The sequence below is a fragment of the Protopterus annectens genome, chromosome 2.part0 (genome assembly GCF_019279795.1).
Source record: "Protopterus annectens isolate FY-2018-M chromosome 2.part0, PAN1.0, whole genome shotgun sequence".
In the NCBI taxonomy this organism is placed as follows: domain Eukaryota; kingdom Metazoa; phylum Chordata; order Ceratodontiformes; family Protopteridae; genus Protopterus; species Protopterus annectens.
Window position 1 is genome coordinate 721,619,755 of NC_056728.1, and position 20,022 is coordinate 721,639,776.

The following is a 20,022-nucleotide window of genomic DNA, read 5'->3' on the forward strand; positions in this document are numbered from 1 at the left end:
TTATGTTTCTACATTCACTTACAACACAATATAAACGTTACCAGAATTTTATGAGGCTATAGCACATTCACCCTCCTTAATTTTAAATTTTGGAAGTACCATAAAAAATCAAGGCCTATACATAAATAAATGTCCAAACTGTCCAAAAACCAAGGAATGTCAACAGTGAGTACAATAAATACAATAATACAGCACTTTCATTCTGCAGACCCGGAACTTCATCAGAACAAACTGATACATGCATCATTTCCTTTTATACCAAAAAAAATCTTAAAAATACAATACACTTAAAATACTTTATCTATAATATCAGTTTTAAAACAAGTGTTAAAATAATCATTTGAAAAAATGAATTATATACCAATCAATTAAGTTCAATATAAATAAGTTCATAAAAATCCTATAAAGGAAAATAAATGTCATGAAGGAAAAAATGTTTACAACAATATAGCAGCCCTTAGTTTGAGTACAGGTGGTGAGTGGGAGTCTAAGCTTAGCTTTAAAGAGCTTTTATGGCAACTAAGACTGAATTCCAGAAATACACCAGGATTACATGATGTGGTTTTAATCTTCCCTGTAGTTTAACAAAAAGTGATAATTTTTACACTTGTTTTAAAACTGATATTATAGTTAATGTTTTTTTAGTGTACTGCCTTGTTAAGATTTATTTATTTTTGGTATAAAAGGAAATACTGCCTGCATTAGTTTGTTCTGTTGAGGTTCCAGATCTGCAGAATGGAAAAGCTTAATTTATTTTAATAAACTATTGTATTTATTGTATTCACTGTTGGTGTTCCTTGTTTTTTGGGCAGTTTGGACATTTATTTATGTACGGGTCTTGATTTTCCATGGTACTTCCATGGTGCATCTTTTTTTCTGGTTATTACTGTATCTAGCAGTGGTTGTTACTTTCTGGGTTCTTAATTTTAAATTTTCTTTTTTTTTTCTTTTATAGGTTCATAGGTTAATTACTAGGCTCGCTGCCTGTGCAGACCATTTAAAGCTTAGCCGGTTTCCCTTTTTGAAATTGAAATGCCCTATCCCATTTGGTTGTAGATTGACCTTACTTAACCCATAGGTTCATAGGTTCATAGGACAATACTAGGCTATTGGCCAGGAGGTCCTTATAAGCCTAGCCAAGAGTTTCACCCATGTTCCCACAAAGTCAGCACCTGTTTTCCCTGTCCAGCAGGGACACAGGTGGGATCCCAGGGGTATATTTTCTGTTTCCGATCCAGTCCCATGGTTGATAATTATTTATTACCCCTAATGAGAACAATTGGGATCATGCCATAGATAATTCAAGAGGATCCATGCATAGGATAAAGCATGTAGGAGTTACCTTTGTCCATTAGTAGTACAGTGGGCAGTCCTGGTTTAAATTTTCTATTTTCCATCCATATGTCTAAGTTTTGTTTGAATATGGACAGGGATGAACTTTGTTTTATGTGACCGGGGAGTCTGTTCTAGAGCAATGTTATCTCCTGTGAGATATATCTCTCCCTACAAACCATTCTGTCGATGTTGCAGAAGAGGTGTAGATCCCTAAACTGAGTATTTCTGATACCATTTGACTTGATGATGTGCAGTAAATCCATCATTAAGCGGTTGGAGGATGCCTTGCATGCCAGACACAGGTCACTTCTTAGCAGTCTGTAGGATACTGAATATAATGACAGGGCTTTGAGTCAGTCCACGAAGAACATGTTGTTTAGGCCTTGTATCCTTTTAGTGAGGTATCTCTGTGGGCATTCCAGTTGTTGTATGTGTCTAGACAGATATATGCCAAAGAGGGCATTATATTCAATGACTGGCCTAATGAGGGCTGAGTAAAGAGGGACAATGACATACGTAGATCTAGATACAATCCCTTTGTTTATGAGCTGTGCAATATAGAAGGACTTTCTTACAACACTGGACACATGTTGGTTAAAAGTTAGGTTGTTGCCCACATAAGTTTCCAAATGTTAAACAGCTGATTCAACTGTTAGGGTCATATTGTCAATGTGGTAGTTCCCTGGGGTAGCTGACTTCCCAAAGAATACACTAAAGCTTTTTTTTACATTTAGTTTCAGTCTATGATTTTGGCACCATTTATTTATTTAGGAGAAATCTTCCTGCAGGATGGCTAAGTCATTTGGGGATTCAGTGACTGCTCTTAGCTTGCAGTCCCAGCACAGATCCCTGGGTGACTCCATGGATGATTGGTCTCTTTGTGGAGGTAACATCCCCTATTTTGATTATCAGTGCCCTATCTGTGAGCTAGTTAGCAATCCAGAGGATCACTTAGGGCTTTATTCACAGATTATTTATCTTTTCTACTGTGCCTGAGTGGGGAATTGCATCAAATGTTTTGGCCAAGTCAAGGTATGTGGTGAGTACCATTTTTCCTTCATCCATTGCCTTGTTGACCTTTTCAAAAAAAAAAAAAATCCACCAAGTTGAATAAGCATGATCTGCCCTTAATGAATCCAGAATGAGACAAGTCCAGTGTTTGGAGGTTCCTTATGTCCTGATTGATTGGTACTATGCTCCGCCTTTTCATGTCTTTACGTATGAGGATGATCAGACTTATTGGTCTGTAATTGTGTGGGTCTGTGGGAAGTTCTGCCATATGCAGGAAAATGACTGAAGCTGTTCTTCATTCACTTGGTACAAAGCCTGTATGGAGGCTGAGGATGAGCAGTGTTGTTAGAGTTGTTATATCATGCTTCATGCTATTTAAGATGCATCGAGGATTATTGTCAGCAACCACTGATGCAGTATTTCTGGCTTCTGATAGCATTTTTAGGACTTGGTCTTGTGTGATAGCCAGAAGCGAGCCAGTTTCAGGTATATTTTGAGGGACAATATTTTTGAATCTTTGCTTTTTTAGTCATAGCGTTGAGGAGAGTCCAGGCTTTTATTTTTATTATTAATGTTTTATAGTTTCACTTTGCAGTTACTTGCTTTTGTAGCAGTATAGATTCTACAAGTAACAAGTGATAGTATCTGTTATAAAAAAATATAAACTTTAGTAGTTATCCAAAATGTAGCTTCTCCTAAGCTGGAATGCAGTGCCAGTGTTCTGGTCATGAGGTGGTTAGCATTATATGAAAGTTGTATTGTGGCTTTCTATCTTTTTCCAGTGCTGTATTTAACATATTTTTTTCCTGTATATTATTTTCTAGCTTCATTCTTATTGGCCCAGAAATGAGAGACTGTTTGGTCAGTGGTGAATGGAGTGGTAGCACTTCTCAGTGTGTTCCTCGTTCCTGTGATGAGCCCCCTCCAGTTGATCATGCATTAGCAGAAGCCCACCATCGACTTTTCGGAGACATAGCATTCTATTTCTGTAAAGATGGCTATAGCATTGGAAATAACTCTGAGATGCACTGTAATGCTGAAGGCCTTTGGGTTCCTCCACCTGGAAAGACAGTCCCTCATTGCATAGCTGACTTCTGTGAAAGACCACCAGATATTCCATATACCATCTTAGAAACAACTGAAAAAGAAAAATATGCTACTGGTTCAGTAGTTAGCTTTAAGTGCTTGGAAGGTTTTATTCTCAACACTTCAGCTGTGATTGAATGCCTTCCTGGTGGTCAGTGGGAGAGTTCCCTATTCAGAATACAGTGTATCCCAGTCCGCTGTGGAGAACCTCCAAAAATCAAAGATGGTTATGTAAGTGGCACAAATTACAGCTTTGGTGCTTTAGTTGCATATACCTGCAATAAAGGATTTTACATAAAAGGAGAAAAGAAAAGAACATGTGAAGCTACTGGAGAATGGAGTGGTGTTCTGCCAACATGTCATGCCGTCCCTTGTGGAGAGCCTCCAGGAATTGAAAATGGATGGGTTAAGGTATGTGATATACTATACAAAGTTGTAATATAAGCTGGTAATTTAGCTTTATTAAGCAGCTTAACAACACTGACAAACAACCCATAAAATGCAGCTTTCGACAATATTTCAATTACAGAAAAGTAAATTTCAATTAAGATGGTGTCATTGCAATGATCCTTAGATACAATATCTTTTACGAGAACTGCAACTAGGCAATATTCACATTTACAAGATTATGCTATCTGTACATGTCTGGACCTTAACACATATCACACATGCACACAAGAACTGAGGATTTTTCATACTATGTTATTCCTCACACTACAACTCTGACATGACTGAATTCATACTGTGCTTCTGATGCACATTTTCTGCTGTCTTGTTTGCTAGATAAATAAACTTGTGTATAAATAGCATTTGCTGTTAATAAAGCATATCCTACCAGGGGAAGTTAAATGAACTTTGAATTCATACATTATAGCATACATCCCTTTTTATAAAACAGAAAAAACAAGGTCACATAGAAAATCAGCTGAGAGCAAGTTAGATACATCTCTTTTGTTCTTTTCCCTGCCTTTTTGGTTAGCTGCACATTTTAATTTACCAGTGACTTAGAAATTAATATTTGTACTTTCACTATTGGAATAGCTGGGAGTTACATTTGCAAAATGCTGCCAAAAACTGCTCAGTTATATTTCTCTACATTATGAAGGCTTAATTTTTAAAGAGAATAAAGCATGTGCATTTAAATATTATATTTTTCCTACATATGTATACTTTGCTGTATTTCTTTATTTCTAATTCTTATATTCTTCTTAGTTGTTAGGATGGAGCAGTTTGCCATCAGTTTTCTTAAGAAAATATTTATTAGCCATGTGTGTGTGTTTGCAAAATTTTAATTTAAAAATTGCGTTTTTTGGAATAGATAGCACATTATCTTTAGGATTATATAATCCTTCACAATATGCGGTAAATTTAGAATAATGCATCTTCTTAATTATTTACTGCACAATTCTAATAATAAAATATTATATAACTACTCTTAAGGTATCACCCTAATCTTACCATCATACATCTTTGTCTCTGGAATGTTGAAATTGTCATTACTGTTATTTCAGTCTCTTTTCACTGTGGGACTACACATGAACCCTTTGTTAATGTAGTCACACACAGAATTTGTACTGATCCTCTTTGTGACTGAAAAAAAATATGCAGCTTAGATTAACATTGTTGTAGGGTGATGCAGTGGCTAACGTTGTTACCTCATGGCAAGAGGTTTCCTGGTTTGATTCTTGGCTGGAGTGCCTTCTGTGTGTTTGCATGGATTTCTTCTGGGTACTCTGGTTTCCTCCCACATTCCAAAGACATGCAGTGGATGGATTGGACACTCTAAATTGGCAATAGCTGTGAGTGTGTGTTCAAATGTGTGGTGTGGAAGAGCTGTCATAGCAGGACTAGCCACCCGGTGATGTAAACATTGGCTCCAGAAGGTTATCACTGTTGATGTGACACTACAACCCTATATGCAAAAATAGGAAAAGGAGTTGTGGATGGATGGATTTGCATTGTTGTGTCACAGCACTTATTATTTTTTATTTGGGGTGCCCTCAGTGTGGAGCATGAACATTCTCCTTTACATGTGTGTGTTTTTACCAGGTACTCTATTTTCCTCCTATATGCCAAAGAAACGAGGGACAGGGCATATGTAAGAGGCAACATCAGGAGCATTCTGTAAAATGAGAGACAGTTTTAAACTATTACGTTGGCTCAGTTAGAAAGTTAATAGGATAACAAGTCTAACATTATGATTAACTTTACAAACAATAAGATGCATGAAACTTTGATGCCTGCCATTTTTGACTGACCGTAATGATCCATGATTTTAAAAGGGAACGACAAAGTAAAAAGATACACCAGGGACATGTTATGCACTGGACAGGGAAGAGGTATTTTGACATGTTTCAGCTGGAGTCTCTTTTGTTTCCTCAAATGTAAAACATTTCAGTCATTAACAAAGGCTTCCTGGAACATGTTCACACTCAAAACGGAGTAGCACAGAGGCATGGTCTTTTCAAGCTGATAGTAAGATTAGGTGCCATTTGCTATTACAGTAGATACTGTTGCAAAGAAGCGAGTTCGGACAGAGATGGGCCCATAAGTGAACAGAAAGGTGCCAAGAAGCCAGTACAGCAGAGAAACAGTTACAGTAGGCTTTTTGTGCCACTGAAAGTAAAGAAGCCAGTACAGTAAAATGCTTTTGCTGTTAAGCTAATATTTTTTATTTATTCATTTATTTACTTAATTATTTATTGTTTATTTGCCTTTGTTGACTGGGAAATTCTGACTGGGCAAAGCCCATTTTTAGCAGAGGCCCGGGGAGGAAAAGCTTACGATAAATAAGTGATGAAGAGAGGGCTGTGTCTGTGTGTGTGTGTGTGTGTGTGTGTGTGTGTGTGTGTGTGTGTGTGTGTGTGTGTGTGTGTGTGTGTGTCTACGTGTGTGTGTGTGTGTGTGTGTGTGTGTGTGTGTGTGTGTGTGTGTGTGTGTGTGTGTGTTTAGCTCAGAGGCACAAGAAACTAGTATTGCAGACAATTGGAGCGCTGAGAATTAGTCAGTCAGTAATGCCAGAGTGTTGTTAAGAGTTGTATTCCTTGTGAATAACTGAGGATTACAGTTACTCAGTAATGTTAAAGTTTCATAATTATTATGGTTCAGAAAATGGATATGGACTTTTCTGATTTTTGCCTCATATTTATGTCCTTTTCTTTATATATATATGTATATATATATATATATATATATATATATGGGTTCCGTTCAGAAGCTCGAAATACTGAAGTCTCGAATTCAATTACATGTAGTAGAGTGATTGTGTGTGTTTGTGTGTGTGTGTGTGTGTGTGTGTAGTAAAACCGTGAAATTCAAAACCTCCAGTATTCGAGGTTTTGAATTTCGCGTTTTTTAGTTTTCGTTGTTTTGTGGATTCGACTTCTTGGGCTCGAGATACTGAAATTCGAGATTTCAGTATTTCGAGCTTCTGAAGTGAATCCATATGCATCTATATATATATATATATATATATATATATATATATATATATATATATATAGTCTAGTTAAGTAACTTGCTGATAGTCACACAGTAGACACATGAAGTACCCTTTACTACAGGAAGCAGTTCATTAAGCACTTCGAGCTTTGCTCTTCTGCACTACCAGCACGTCATTAACTTAATTTTCTAAGTTACTGAGACTGAGGATTAGTCAGATAATACCAGCCATTAGAGTTTCATAGCTCTTGTTGTTTGAAAAAATGCATGTTGGTACAAAACCTGTTGTTCTGTTAACATTGTAAGTGAATTAGAGTTGGCGGGCATTTAACGCTCTAAGCTTATAACATACTGGGCAGGATTCACGAAGCCTCCGTGTAAGAGTTATAACTCTTACACGGAGGCTGCAGTTAAACAGAGTGATGTCAGCATGCTCTGCATATTCATGAGAGCATGCTGAATCACACCTAAATCTAACACGGTCCATGTAAGACAGTATGGGGCGTGTCCGTAGGCCGAGCCGCAAGCGGACACGCCCCCAGAAGAGTAAAAGTGCCCAAAGTAAACACCCACAACAGAGTCCACGGAAATGTGAATAAACACAACACAACACATGCCCCCACAGACTATGAACAGAAAATATATAAATAAACATGTTATATATTTTTTTAAATTGTAAAAATGTTTAACCGTGAGTGCGCTCGTTTGCGCGGGCGTGCCCGTAGCACAGCTACAGTTAGCAGTCAGTGGGAAAGCATATAAGAATTAAATATGCAAAGTAAGCCAAGAAGCAATAGCGTAGCAGTAGAGATGTCAGCTGAAGAGCAGGCATTCATGGTTCGAGCCCCCACACCTCCAACTGTTATTTTTAGCAAAATAAGCATGAAACAAGTCCCTGACAAACATGTACACATATAAAATCACATTTTATGTAAAATGTAATGAAATAGTCCATTTATTTTGAAGAAATGTGAGGTAACAAAACAATAAAAAATTGCCAGATGTGCCTATAGCTGAGCTACAGTTTAACAAGGTGAGTGCATCTTCCCGTAGGTGAGCAGTGGTTTAACAGGTGCAAAATGAGTGCCCGTAGCTGATCAGTGGTTTAACAGGTGCAAAATGAGTGCCCGTAGCTGAGCAGTGGTTTCACACGCTGAAACTGTGTGACCCTAGCTGAGCTGAGCGTAATATGCGTGCTGACAGCCAAATGAGGCGTGAACCAGCGCACCCCATTTGCGCGGAGCTGTGCACCGCGCTAACAAGCTAACCGGCGGGCAACGTTGAGCAAGCTGTAACAAAACTGCCTTTACACAGACACACCCCCTAGCCTGTCTAGACAGTCATAAAATATAAAAAGCAGTGGCCAGGTTCGAACCCAGGATACCATGCACCATAGTCAAGGTACTGAACCACTAAGCTACGACAGCTGTACTCAGAAATGCAGTAATAGCAAATATATAGGAATGAATAGAAAGTGGAGCATGACAAAGCAGGTTTTGTGAAGTGGATACAATTCCAAAATGGCCAATCACAGATAAGTGGGAAAACGGCATATATAAGCCCCATAGGTGGAATACACAGCATAAACGATTGTAGAACTGACTTGCAGCCAGAATGTCAGGTGTAGGTGAGGGTAGTTGCTTTCGAGCACAGAGGTGGGGCATTGAGGAGTCCAGATACATGGTCTGGCTCCTAGTCCACAATCATGAGGCCCAACTCATGCAGGGCCAGGTCCTGTGGGGAGCATATAGGGCTGAGGCGTGGGACCGGTTGGCTCATGATCTCACCAGTGCCACAGGGATTCCAAGGACTGGTGAGCAGGTCCATCACCACCATGCAGACCTGAAGAGACGCAAGCAGGACCAATTGAACCTTTGGATCCAGGAGGCCCAGCAAATGCCCAACGCCCCACTACTGAGTAAGTTACATTTAATTATGTATGTAAGAAATTAAATTAGCTGATATTATGGAGATGTGTATTCCAATATTACTTCATTTATATTACAGCTGCAGGTGTCCGTTCTGCGAACCGATGAGCCTATGGCGATAGGCTGGTGCAGTTGCGCCACCAAGCAGGTCAGTAATCCACTCCCAGTAACTGTAAAGAAATATAAAAGTATGACAGTTAGCAAAAGAGTGCAGTGTAGTCACTAAGTAATATAATGTGCAAGTAACAGTGTAAAAGTGTTTGCAAGTATTGCTTGATTACAAAAGTGTGTTGCAGTCTGAAATCCAAACAGAAAAATGAAAATGTCTGAAATAAATTCTGAAATAAAGATGCCCCACCTATAATATCATAGTGCACAACCTGCAGCAGGCTGAAAAGTACAGCTGCAGAAGATGAGCAACTCACATGTGTGAAATATATCCCTGTTGAAATACTGAAACATGACAGAAGTGGGACTGCTGGAAAGGATTGTAATAACTACAGGTAAAACATGTCAATAAAGCCTAGAAGTAAGTACCATCCTGAATAGTAAAATGAAAACAAGTGAGAGGGTGTGAGAAAGAGTTATGAATCCACCAATAAAGTAGTAATAACCCCTGTATAAAATATACTGCAGTCAGAACAGAATGAAATGAATGTGACAAGTAGAACCAAACTGTGAAATGTGTCCAAAGTGTTGCTGCAGCTGGAATGTGTACCCCAAAATCTGGATATGTTGCTCTCAGTCTGCAATATGCAGATAGTATGATTGTCTGAAATATCAAACATCCACAGTTGTCTATAGCTATATAAAGCAAATGTAGCAGGATGATGTAGCTGAACAAAGCCAGATATGAACGTGTATGAATAACAATAAAATGTATATTGATGTAGCAGTAACAGTCCTATCACCAAAGTGAAGTAATTATCATATAGGAAACTGTAGTTAGAACAGTAGTGTGTATATATCTGTAGCTATCAGAAATGTACAGCATATGTATTGGTATTCGAAGGTGTTAATAATATTTTCTTCACCCCACCCTATAACCACATATAATCCATTCCACGTGAAAATGGTATGTGCAATCACAATTAACACCGCTGGACATTTGTCCTGATGGGTCCTAAATATTTGCATGTCCGTTGATGCATCTGCCCTGTTCATACATCCAAACCTGATGGCCTGTTGCCATCAATCAACCCTGCATGTTGTTGGACTGTGTATTGCTGTTCAAATTATGCATGTGTTATGCTCGCTGTTCAATGGTGTGAATATCTGGGTGTTTGGTTAATGGGAATACTAATGCATGCTGTTACAACTAATTGCGAATGGTATTGTATGTTACTAACCCAAACTGTCATGACATAATGCAAAACATAGGACGACAGGGAAGGCGGGTTCCAGCGGACCCACCTCTCCTACCTCAGCTGGCGAGTGCACCTGGCACTAGTTCCCAATCTGGACCCTCCTTCGGTGGCCCTGTGCCACCTGCGGGTGGAAGTGCTGCAGGGGATGGGGCTCATCCCCCCTCTGCAAGCATGGCCGGAGGTGAACCACCACTCACCCTTCGTAGCGTCTGGACTGTGGTGCGTAGGGAGATCCGGGACTCTGTTCTCGAGCCCCTACGCCAGCTTGAGGCACAGGTGGCACAACTTACGGGCATGCCTGTTGCCTGGCCTACACAGCCCCCAGCACAGCCCCATCCTGGGCAGTGAAGGAACAGTGGCAACTGCCCATGGGTGGGGATATCAGTTCCACTGTTGCCATCTGTGGGCTCATGGGCTCTGGATATCCAAACCTCCGTCCCCGTCAATTGTGTAACCCCCCCCACATGTGTCATACACCGCCCCTGTATGCGTCTTGTTTGTCTTGTCTGTTGACCTACCCAACCTACCTCCCCAGCTATACCGACTTCCCTCACCTGACATACCACTCTCACCTGGAAAAAAAAAAAAAAAGGGCACTCTGTACCCACAAAAAAATTACGCCCCATACATAGCTGCCCATTCCGCGCATATGTCTACCAGACATGGAAACTATCAATTACAATTGGCTGTACAACAAGTATTACTGTTGTCCTTACACCTCTCTCAGGGGTGGAAGGTATCAAATGTCACACCAAATTACAAACATATGCACAGCTGTTGCTGATGAAGGAATGGGCAGCTATGGGCCTTACCTACATCCCTCCTGCAAAACCCAAGCTTGTTTCCCTACTGTCTTACCCTCTTTGTGACCCCTTTTTCACCACTTTCCAATCTCCCCATTTTCATTTCTTTCAAAGAAAATAGCGCGGGTGTGCGCAAGAGTAAGCACGTTTAAGTGGTTGTAAGCGGGTGTGCGCTTGTGTGCGCGGAGCTAAACGCCAGTGCGCATGCGTGAGCTCCGCGCAAACCAGCGCTAACCTGGTTACAACTGCTTAAAAGTGCCTTAGTCACTTTGATTGACAGGTCCTGTAGTCAGTTCAGAAGCAAAATAAAATCCCAACTGGCAGTCCCGAACCCAGGACCTTGGAAACAGTAGTCTGCATGACTTATCACTAAGCCATGACTCTTATACAAGAACATTGTGCTAAAATAAATATATCGTGTAATAGTAGGAATGAATGTAAAGGGAATATAGGATGTGTAGTACACAAAGCATGTCATTTAGAATTACTGTCAAAACTAGTGGATTTCCATAATAGTAGTGTGTGAACAGAAACAGTTATGCTAGCTGGTAGCTAGTAGGTAATAATGTCACTGTAGCACCTTGCAAGCCACACACATACACACAGCAGGATAATCACTGCCCATACCCCACAACCTTTTACAGGAACACATCCGGACCAAGTAATAAAATATGTGGAGCAAAGGCCCAAAACCAGGGACACATTACAAATAATGTTACAACAAATGCAGACAGTTCAGAGAGTAACAGGGTCTGCATTTTGTGGGATGTTTGGAAGGGTATGAAGTCTGAAACTTGAATGTTTGTCACTATATTCTGACTTGAGCCCAGAGTGATTTGCCAGAAAAAGCTGTGCATGAGATATTGACCAAAATATGAGGCAGAAATGTGGACAACCTGCAAATATTTGTACACATGAGAGGTCTGACACCACCATATTTGAATAGTTAAGAGCCTAGACATAGCAACAGTGAATGACTTACAGGGATGCCCCACAGACTCCATGTGAAATGTACAAACAGTAGGCAGAAAGGTGTAACAACACATGCAATGGTAACTATGGAGTCCTGAAAGTATTCACCACTTGCATGGCAGAATAAGTGTAGTAATACATATGCTCATGCTAACCCACAGTCACAACTGCAGCATACCAGACAATTTAATGGGTGTACCCCACTGATATGTACCATTCCATGAGGCAGATAACAGATGAACCTGAGGGTCTCTGGGGCCTGCTCAGCAGCATACTCAAATACCCTAATAGATGTCAAGGCCCACACCATGGCCAGACCACACTGCATGCTGTAACAACCTAGCAGATATAGCAAACATTCCAAGGTGTGAATGTACATGGAAAATAGGAAAGCTACAGCAGCACACTACAGTCAGGACACCTAGCAGGCATACAAGTAGTGACTGTAAAGGGCAAATATTGAAGCCTTAGCAACAAAGTGCAAGCAAAAGTGAAAGGAAAGCACACACACACACATTAACAGTAGTAGTAGTTGTAGGTGTCAGTGTACATACACAGTTAGTACAGGAAACTGGAGAAATGAATGGAGGAATGTTAATCTACAACACAGCTGGAAATATGAGAGAGATACCAACCTTTACACTCACAGAACATTGTCCACAGCATACCAGCATGGTCCCTGCCCTTAAAATCTGAAAGGGCTACGCCTATCTCACATACCTTTTTATAGCACTGTTATGAAATCACAGTGAGAACTGCAATCAGTACACAACTGGCTGCATGCAATTAGCAAATGCTGGCTAACAATTGGTGCAGAGGCCATCACATGGGCTTATGCAGATACCTACAAAAGTATGCTGTACTCCCAGTCCACACATGCAATACTTTCATTGCACCCTGAGGAGGACGTGAGAGAGAGACAGACAGACAGACAGAGAGAGAGACAGAGACAGAGAAAATTGAAATTAAGCAGACACAAACAAAACTGTTCAGCAACAGCCACCTGAAAGCTGACAACTGGGAAGTGGAGCAGCAGGACAGAAAACCAGAGGGTAACACAAGCAGCTGTGACAAACACAGGTAATGTAAAGTAATACTATAAAGGTCTACATACTGTGAACCCTCCATATGTGTCATTGGTCTGTATCCATATGTATATGAAGATATGTAAAGGGCAGGGGACATACAGCAACTATCAGTGAAGGCTGTACATACATTTGTATGTGAGAGCATCTATGTGCACATATCAATGTAGGTTGACTGTAGGTTGTAGTGCAATGTACAAAGTAGGTTTCACAGTTATGTATGTTTAGCAGTATGTTAGTGTGTGTATACAGTATGGTAGACAAACATGTTGATATACCTGTCTATCATATGGATACGTATGTATGTCAAAATATGTATGTATGTATATATATATATATATATATATATATATATATATATATATATATAATATGCATATATGTATACATACATAGAGAGAGATGTAGGAATACACAGACAGATGTAGATAGATAGAATATGTACAAACATATATATGTAATGCAGACATACAGATATAGATATATGTAGATACATATACATAGACAGACTGATCTGACTATCTACAGGTATGACTGTATATGACGACCTCAACACACCCTGTCCCTCTGTCACTCTCACCCCTCTGTGGCCCCCTCCACATCTATAGCAATATATGTACATCAATATATATATGTGTATATGTATACAGACATATATATATATATATATATACATATAGATATATCTATATACATATATATATATATATATATATATATATATATAGAGAGAGAGAGAGAGAGAGATGTATATAAATTCTGAGTGAGGCACATGTGTACAGATGTATTGCAACAGGTGCCTGGTGACAAAGGCATGGAGTGAACACCAGTGTCAAAACCGGAGTACCATACCCCATTTCAAATCACCTACACCAGTAACCACCAGATATGTGATTGGCTGCCCACCACTGCATGTGTCAGGTGTGAACAGGGTCATAAATGTGTACAATAGTGGCCCCAATGATATTCACAGTGGCACACTATTCCTGGAATACCTGCACATGGTATGTGTCAACAGACATGGTGTGTCAGCTATGGACATGTAGGTCGGTGTACCCCTCCACACCACATAATGGATGCCATGGTATGGACCTCACATGACAGCTACAGATATGGAGAAGGACACAGTGACATGTACAACACTGTGACAATGCACTCAAACACATTACCAATGCACAGTGACTGACAACACCACAGAGTACACATATACTACCCACATAGAGGTTACAACTCCCGGATTTACATATGTAAGTCACACCCATGACAGATGTCCAACAACCATAGTAACACCTCACACCATCCACAACCTAAATGACTGCTGTGTGTCGTCCATGCCACTGCAATAAAGAGCACATGTGGAGGTAAAAGTTCCTACCCACAGATAAGACATACCCTGCAATAAACCACACAGTGTTAAGAAGCAAGTTTCCCCATGTGTACATGTCACACTACCCCTGCTGAATGTTAGTCAGATAGGTAATATGCCATATGCGTCACCCTGTGTAACTGTGTGACAGCAGCAGGTACCATCACACAACATGTGTCACAATGGTCAGGGTAGCAGAACAGTATGCTGCTGTAGTCCCAAGGGCAATAGCATATTGTATAGTATTGTATTGTAATGTAATGTATTGTGTTGTATTGTATTGGTATGTTGAGGTGCCTCCTTCGTGGAGTGGAACCACTGCTGCTGTGCGCCAGTGTACAGGTACATATCCTGTAGTCAGGCTAGTGTTACATAGCACTTCTATATGTGTGTTTAGCTCCTGTCAGAGTTTATGTAGCATGCAACTGGGGATACCATCAGGTCCCAGTCATGTTGTGTATTCTGCTTTCATGAGGGCTGTGATGACAGGGAGGTTACAGTCAGCTGGGATAACTATGTCTTATTTGGGGGAGAGGGCAGGGTGACACCTGCACTGAACCTGTCTGCCACAATGTTGTCAATATCTGTGGTGTCAGTGAAATATTTGTTGTTGTGTACTAACTATGGGCATAGAGGATGGATTCTGACCAGGTTGCTAACATAACTGAAGAAGGCCTTCTGGTTATCTGTAGTGTCCCACTTGATTTCCCTCTCAAAGTTGCCCATGGATGTTTGTATGATGGAAAATAGATCCTTACTAGTGCTGCTCAGACATGCCCTCCCTTTATGGAATTATGCTCTGTCTTGCAGTAGCTTCCATCTTCTGTAATACAATCTGTCTATGGCTGGGGTTCACCAGACAGGATGCTGTCCCTTTGTGGAGAGTGTCTTGGTCATATATGGGATTGCATGATCCATGCATTCTCGGAGATGTCTGTAGAAAGCATTTGTGTAGGGGGCAGCATTGTGGGTTGTATCTGCCACTGGCCCAGTGGGCTGAAAGGATACCATGTCACTGTTACAAAGTGTAAAGTTTGCATCTGCAATGTTATTCACTATAGTCGTTTGTGCTGGTGGTGGAGGTGGGATATGTATATCCAGGGCAATTAGTGTGTGGTCAGCTCACAGTAGTTGATGATGTAGGCCATACAGTACCTAGATACAAACCCCCAGAGTGAGGAGGTGCTCTTTACCTGAATCAGTGTTCTGACTGCTGGGGTTTGGTAGTATGTCATATGGAGTGTGCCAGGTACTGTTGCACAGTTGCTGGCTGAGCAGCGATACCTGGCCATTTACATGTGTATCCACCAATAGACAGACAGATGCTATATATGTGAGATATGTTGTATCATAACAGTCGAGTAGCATGTGTAGTATGTGTGCCAAATTCTGCTGACATATATTGCTGATATCAGGTTATTTTCTTTTTCAGGTACATGGCTCACCCTCGGAATCCCACTTACTCCACAGCTGAGGATGAGGAGATACACCAGAGCCTGGTGCGGGATTATGCAATACTCTTTTCCAGCACCAGCCAGAATCAGCAGGAGAGGGCTGCACTGTGGCAAGACCTGGTCCGTCGGGTAAATGACATAGGCACGCATAATAGGACATATGAGCAGGTACGACATCACTGCAGTGATTTAATCAGAAATGTCCATCAGCGTGCATCGGATATCCACAGGCAACAGGTCGCCACAGGTGGTGGGGTGGCTACACATCCCCCACTCACCAGACTGGAGGGACTACTCATGAGTGTAGTGGCTCCAGTCCGCCAGCAACAACAACAGCAGCAGACATGCATTATGATGGAGGCTGGAGCCACACAGCAGCAAGACAGTGAGCGTGCAGGTAATATGCCATATGTATAGTTGACTGTTGTGTACACTGGTAGTTAATGCATGTGTGAGGTGTGTCCTTGGTTTGTAGCTGTCACCATAGTATTTAATGTGCAAGTGTGATATCCTCAATATTAGCAGCTGACCTGTGAAAGGTGACTGTTGTACTACTGACCTGTATCATACTCAGTAACAATGGCACAGTTGTGCCCACTGACATTAGTTTCTTCACGTCTGCAGGTCCCTCCGGTGTAACAGCAATGCAGCCTATCCATGCTGGTGAGTGTGTATTAACAATACCTGTAATAGTCTTGATAGTAATAGTAATATTAGGCTCACTTAGTAGTGCTCTTTGTATGCATGTAGTGTGTCTGTGTGTTGATATCATGCATACTGAGTACTGTACAATTGTGTGAAACTATGTGCATGTGTATGTGTGCATGTGTGCACCTGTGCATGTGTGCATGTGTGCATGTGTGCATGTGTGCATGTGCGCATGTGTGCACCTGTGCATGTGCATGTGTGCATGTGTGCATGTGCGCATGTGTGCATGTGCGCATGTGTGCACCTGTGCATGTGTGCATGTGTGCATGTGTGCATGTGTGCATGTGCGCATGTGTGCACCTGTGCATGTGTGCATGTGTGCATGTGCGCATGTGTGCACCTGTGCATGTGTGCATGTGTGCATGTGTGCATGTGTGCATGTGCGCATGTGTGCATGTGTGCATGTGTGCATGTGTGCATGTGCGCATGTGCGCATGTGCGCATGTGTGCATGTGCGCATGTGTGCACCTGTGCATGTGTGCATGTGCGCATGTGTGCACCTGTGCATGTGTGCATGTGCGCATGTGCGCATGTGTGCACCTGTGCATGTGTGCATGTGTGCATCACTGGTAATGTGTAAACATTGTAAACTGTGTTTCCTGTTTCCCTCCCACAGGTTCTGGTGCTGCTCTGGTGTCATGTAGCAGGGAACCTGAATCAGGTGCCATGGGTACTGATAATGATGACATCTGTGTAATGGCACAGGAAGGTATGCCAGGGTCTGCCATTGGTCAGCCTATTGACAGTACACAGCTGTCGACCCCATCAATGCACACAGTTATCCTGCCAATACACCCTTTGTCACCAATGTCCCTAGGTGATGGACAGCATACAGTGGGCATTGACTAGGGTAATGTGGTATCTGTGGCACATGCCTCCCCACACAGCAGCCATGGGCATGGCCCAGAGATGGTACCACACAGACAGATGTCCAGGGGTTCTCATGGGAGCATCCGTGGGCGTACTGCCCCTGTCAGATGTGCCCACAGAGGTCTTACAACCTCAGCTATGTTTCGGGCTGTCATGCAGGCACAGTCACGTATGGAACGGTACACCAGACAGGGTCTGAGGGAGCTGACAGCATGTCGCACAGCCATGACTGACAGTATGTGTGACTTTGCGGCTGCCATCCGTGATTTCACCGATGTCATAGACAGACGTTGTGGGGACATATTAGACCGGTTCCACAACTACATGTCCATGAGCCTGGGTAATGGTGGATGGTTGAGGCGTCGACGTGGCCGTATGCCAGCAACAGCAGCAGCTGGCAGTCATCGCGGATGACAACAGGGCCGCGGCCACCCCCGTAGTGCCAGCAGCAGCCCCAGCAATGCTGGGTCTGCGCTGTCATCAGACCGCCCCAGGAGACCACGTGCACGTGGCTCTGGCCAGGCCCGACAGGGATCTGTGTCCAGTCAATGAACACCTGCTTCTGATGACAGTACCCAGTCTGGGTTGGTACCGGATACGGTCCGTAGCACCCCTGCAAGGCACAGGTACCGTGTCCATGGCCAGAGACACTGATCTGTATGACCTGGCAGGTACAGTCTGTGGCTGTCCACAAACACCAGTATATGGCAGCCATGAGGTGGAACTGTGTGCATCCATACACACATGCAAATTGACAACACCTAGGGCTATCGCATACACGGACACACTGCATCAACATTGCCCCACCTTCTACTGCTGTCCCTCACCAACACACATACACATACATGTCAATCGGTGGTATCGGTGGCTGACTCAGGCATACCAAGTTCACACCCTGTGCATATGATGAAACTGTGCCACCTCCTGCAATCTGTAACAACTGTGCAGGTACAGGTTAACATGTTGCTGATGCACAAGGTGACCACATAGACGTGTAGTAATAGTATCATGTTGTTAACAGTACTGTGTGCTGAATTAATTGTGGGTATATCACAGCATGCCTGATGCAGTAAGGGTGTGATTGTCATGTACTGTTGTCTACACCCATGGTAAGTACCATAGTGTATCATCTGCACATGTTGGCATACTGGTGGTAATGATGTCAACAGAAGGCTACATACATAGGTAGCACAGGGGATAAGGTAATGAATGTAGTAATGCAATGATGGACATGTAAACTGCAAGTGGCATGTTGCCCACACTGGACTCTGCAATGCAGATGTTTGAGGATGTTGATATGTGTGCAGTACTACACGACTGGTACAGGACACACAGGAGCACCCTAGCACTGCAAGCTCACATCTCATACCATGCTAGACAGCCCCAACACACAAAACTAACTGTCACAGGAGGGAGAGGCCCCATATATGTTAGGGATACTGTGGTGGCAGGCCAGGTAGCATACATCCTACTAAGTATGGAACCACTGAGTGAAGGCTCAGTGTCTGTTATTTGACATGTGTATTACTGCAGGTATGAGCACATGGGTTTCCATCCAGTTATTGTACATCCTGACAGTACATGGTCTGTACACTTGTGTGCGCTGAGACTGGACCCTAGCCATCTGACCCGTGTATTTCCATGTACATGAGCATAGTGCCTGCATATTTGCAGTGTTACCTACTGGAAGTGGTACAGCTTGTTTGTTGTACAATGGACTACATGCAGCCTTGTTTACTGTAGCTTTGTTTGCATGCATGTTTGCTTGCAATTACCCTGGAATACTGATCCCACCTACAATGCATAGTTATAGAGCTTCTGTGGACTCCTAGTGCCATCTGCATAGCTTACTATATGTATGTCCATGTCTCACTTGACAGAATGTCACTGTTTGTCCTGTTCACATGTACGTTGCCTGTGACACAGTGCATATGACTTACCTGGCATGTGTCCACATGAGCAGTCATATATACTACTGCTAACTAATCACAGGCACTACACCTTCACATATTCATCTTCTGTTGAACCACCTGCTTCGCTAGGGACGGCCTGCACCTGTCACCCCTGGGCTTCCAGATATTGGCAAAGGCTCTTGCTACCCCCATAGTGCCTATGTTAGGCAAGGCTCAAATGACAAACCCACCTTCATAGGTATCACAAGGGATAAGAAACTAAGAGTAATGCTACCCAACGCCAGAAGTCTAAACCTTAAGATGCATGCACCCGAAACTCTCCTTAGCATGGGGAACATCGATATCTGTGCAGTAACAGATGCCTGGTTCAGGGCTACTGAGAGCACACCAGCACTACCAGGTTTAACCTCATACCATGCTTTTCAGCCCCAAAACTTGGAACGAACCACAAATGGAGGGGGAGTATTGATATTCATCAAAGATACCCACACCTCCAGGTTGGTGGCAAAGCACCAAGCATCAGAGACTATCCATGTGCAACTAACAATGGGTGAAACTGCCTTCCAGGTTATAGCCTGCTACAGACCACCCTCCCAAACCCAAGAACTGCACTCAGCTGTCCTGTGAACAGTGGAAATATGAAGGTCTCTCCAAACACCATTATATTGGGCGACGTCAACTAC

General features: G+C 42.2%; 1 protein-coding gene across 3 annotated transcripts in view; it reads left to right on the forward strand.

Annotated features, from left to right (window-relative positions):
- Positions 1-20,022, forward strand: part of SVEP1 (sushi, von Willebrand factor type A, EGF and pentraxin domain containing 1) — a 2,252,988-nt gene that overhangs the window by 1,596,458 nt on the left and 636,508 nt on the right. For all 3 annotated transcript variants that reach the window (XM_044061036.1, XM_044061037.1, XM_044061038.1), the window contains exon 37: positions 3,171-3,843. In XM_044061036.1, coding sequence (XP_043916971.1) covers positions 3,171-3,843 — 673 coding nt within the window. The remainder of the gene's footprint in view (positions 1-3,170; positions 3,844-20,022) is intronic.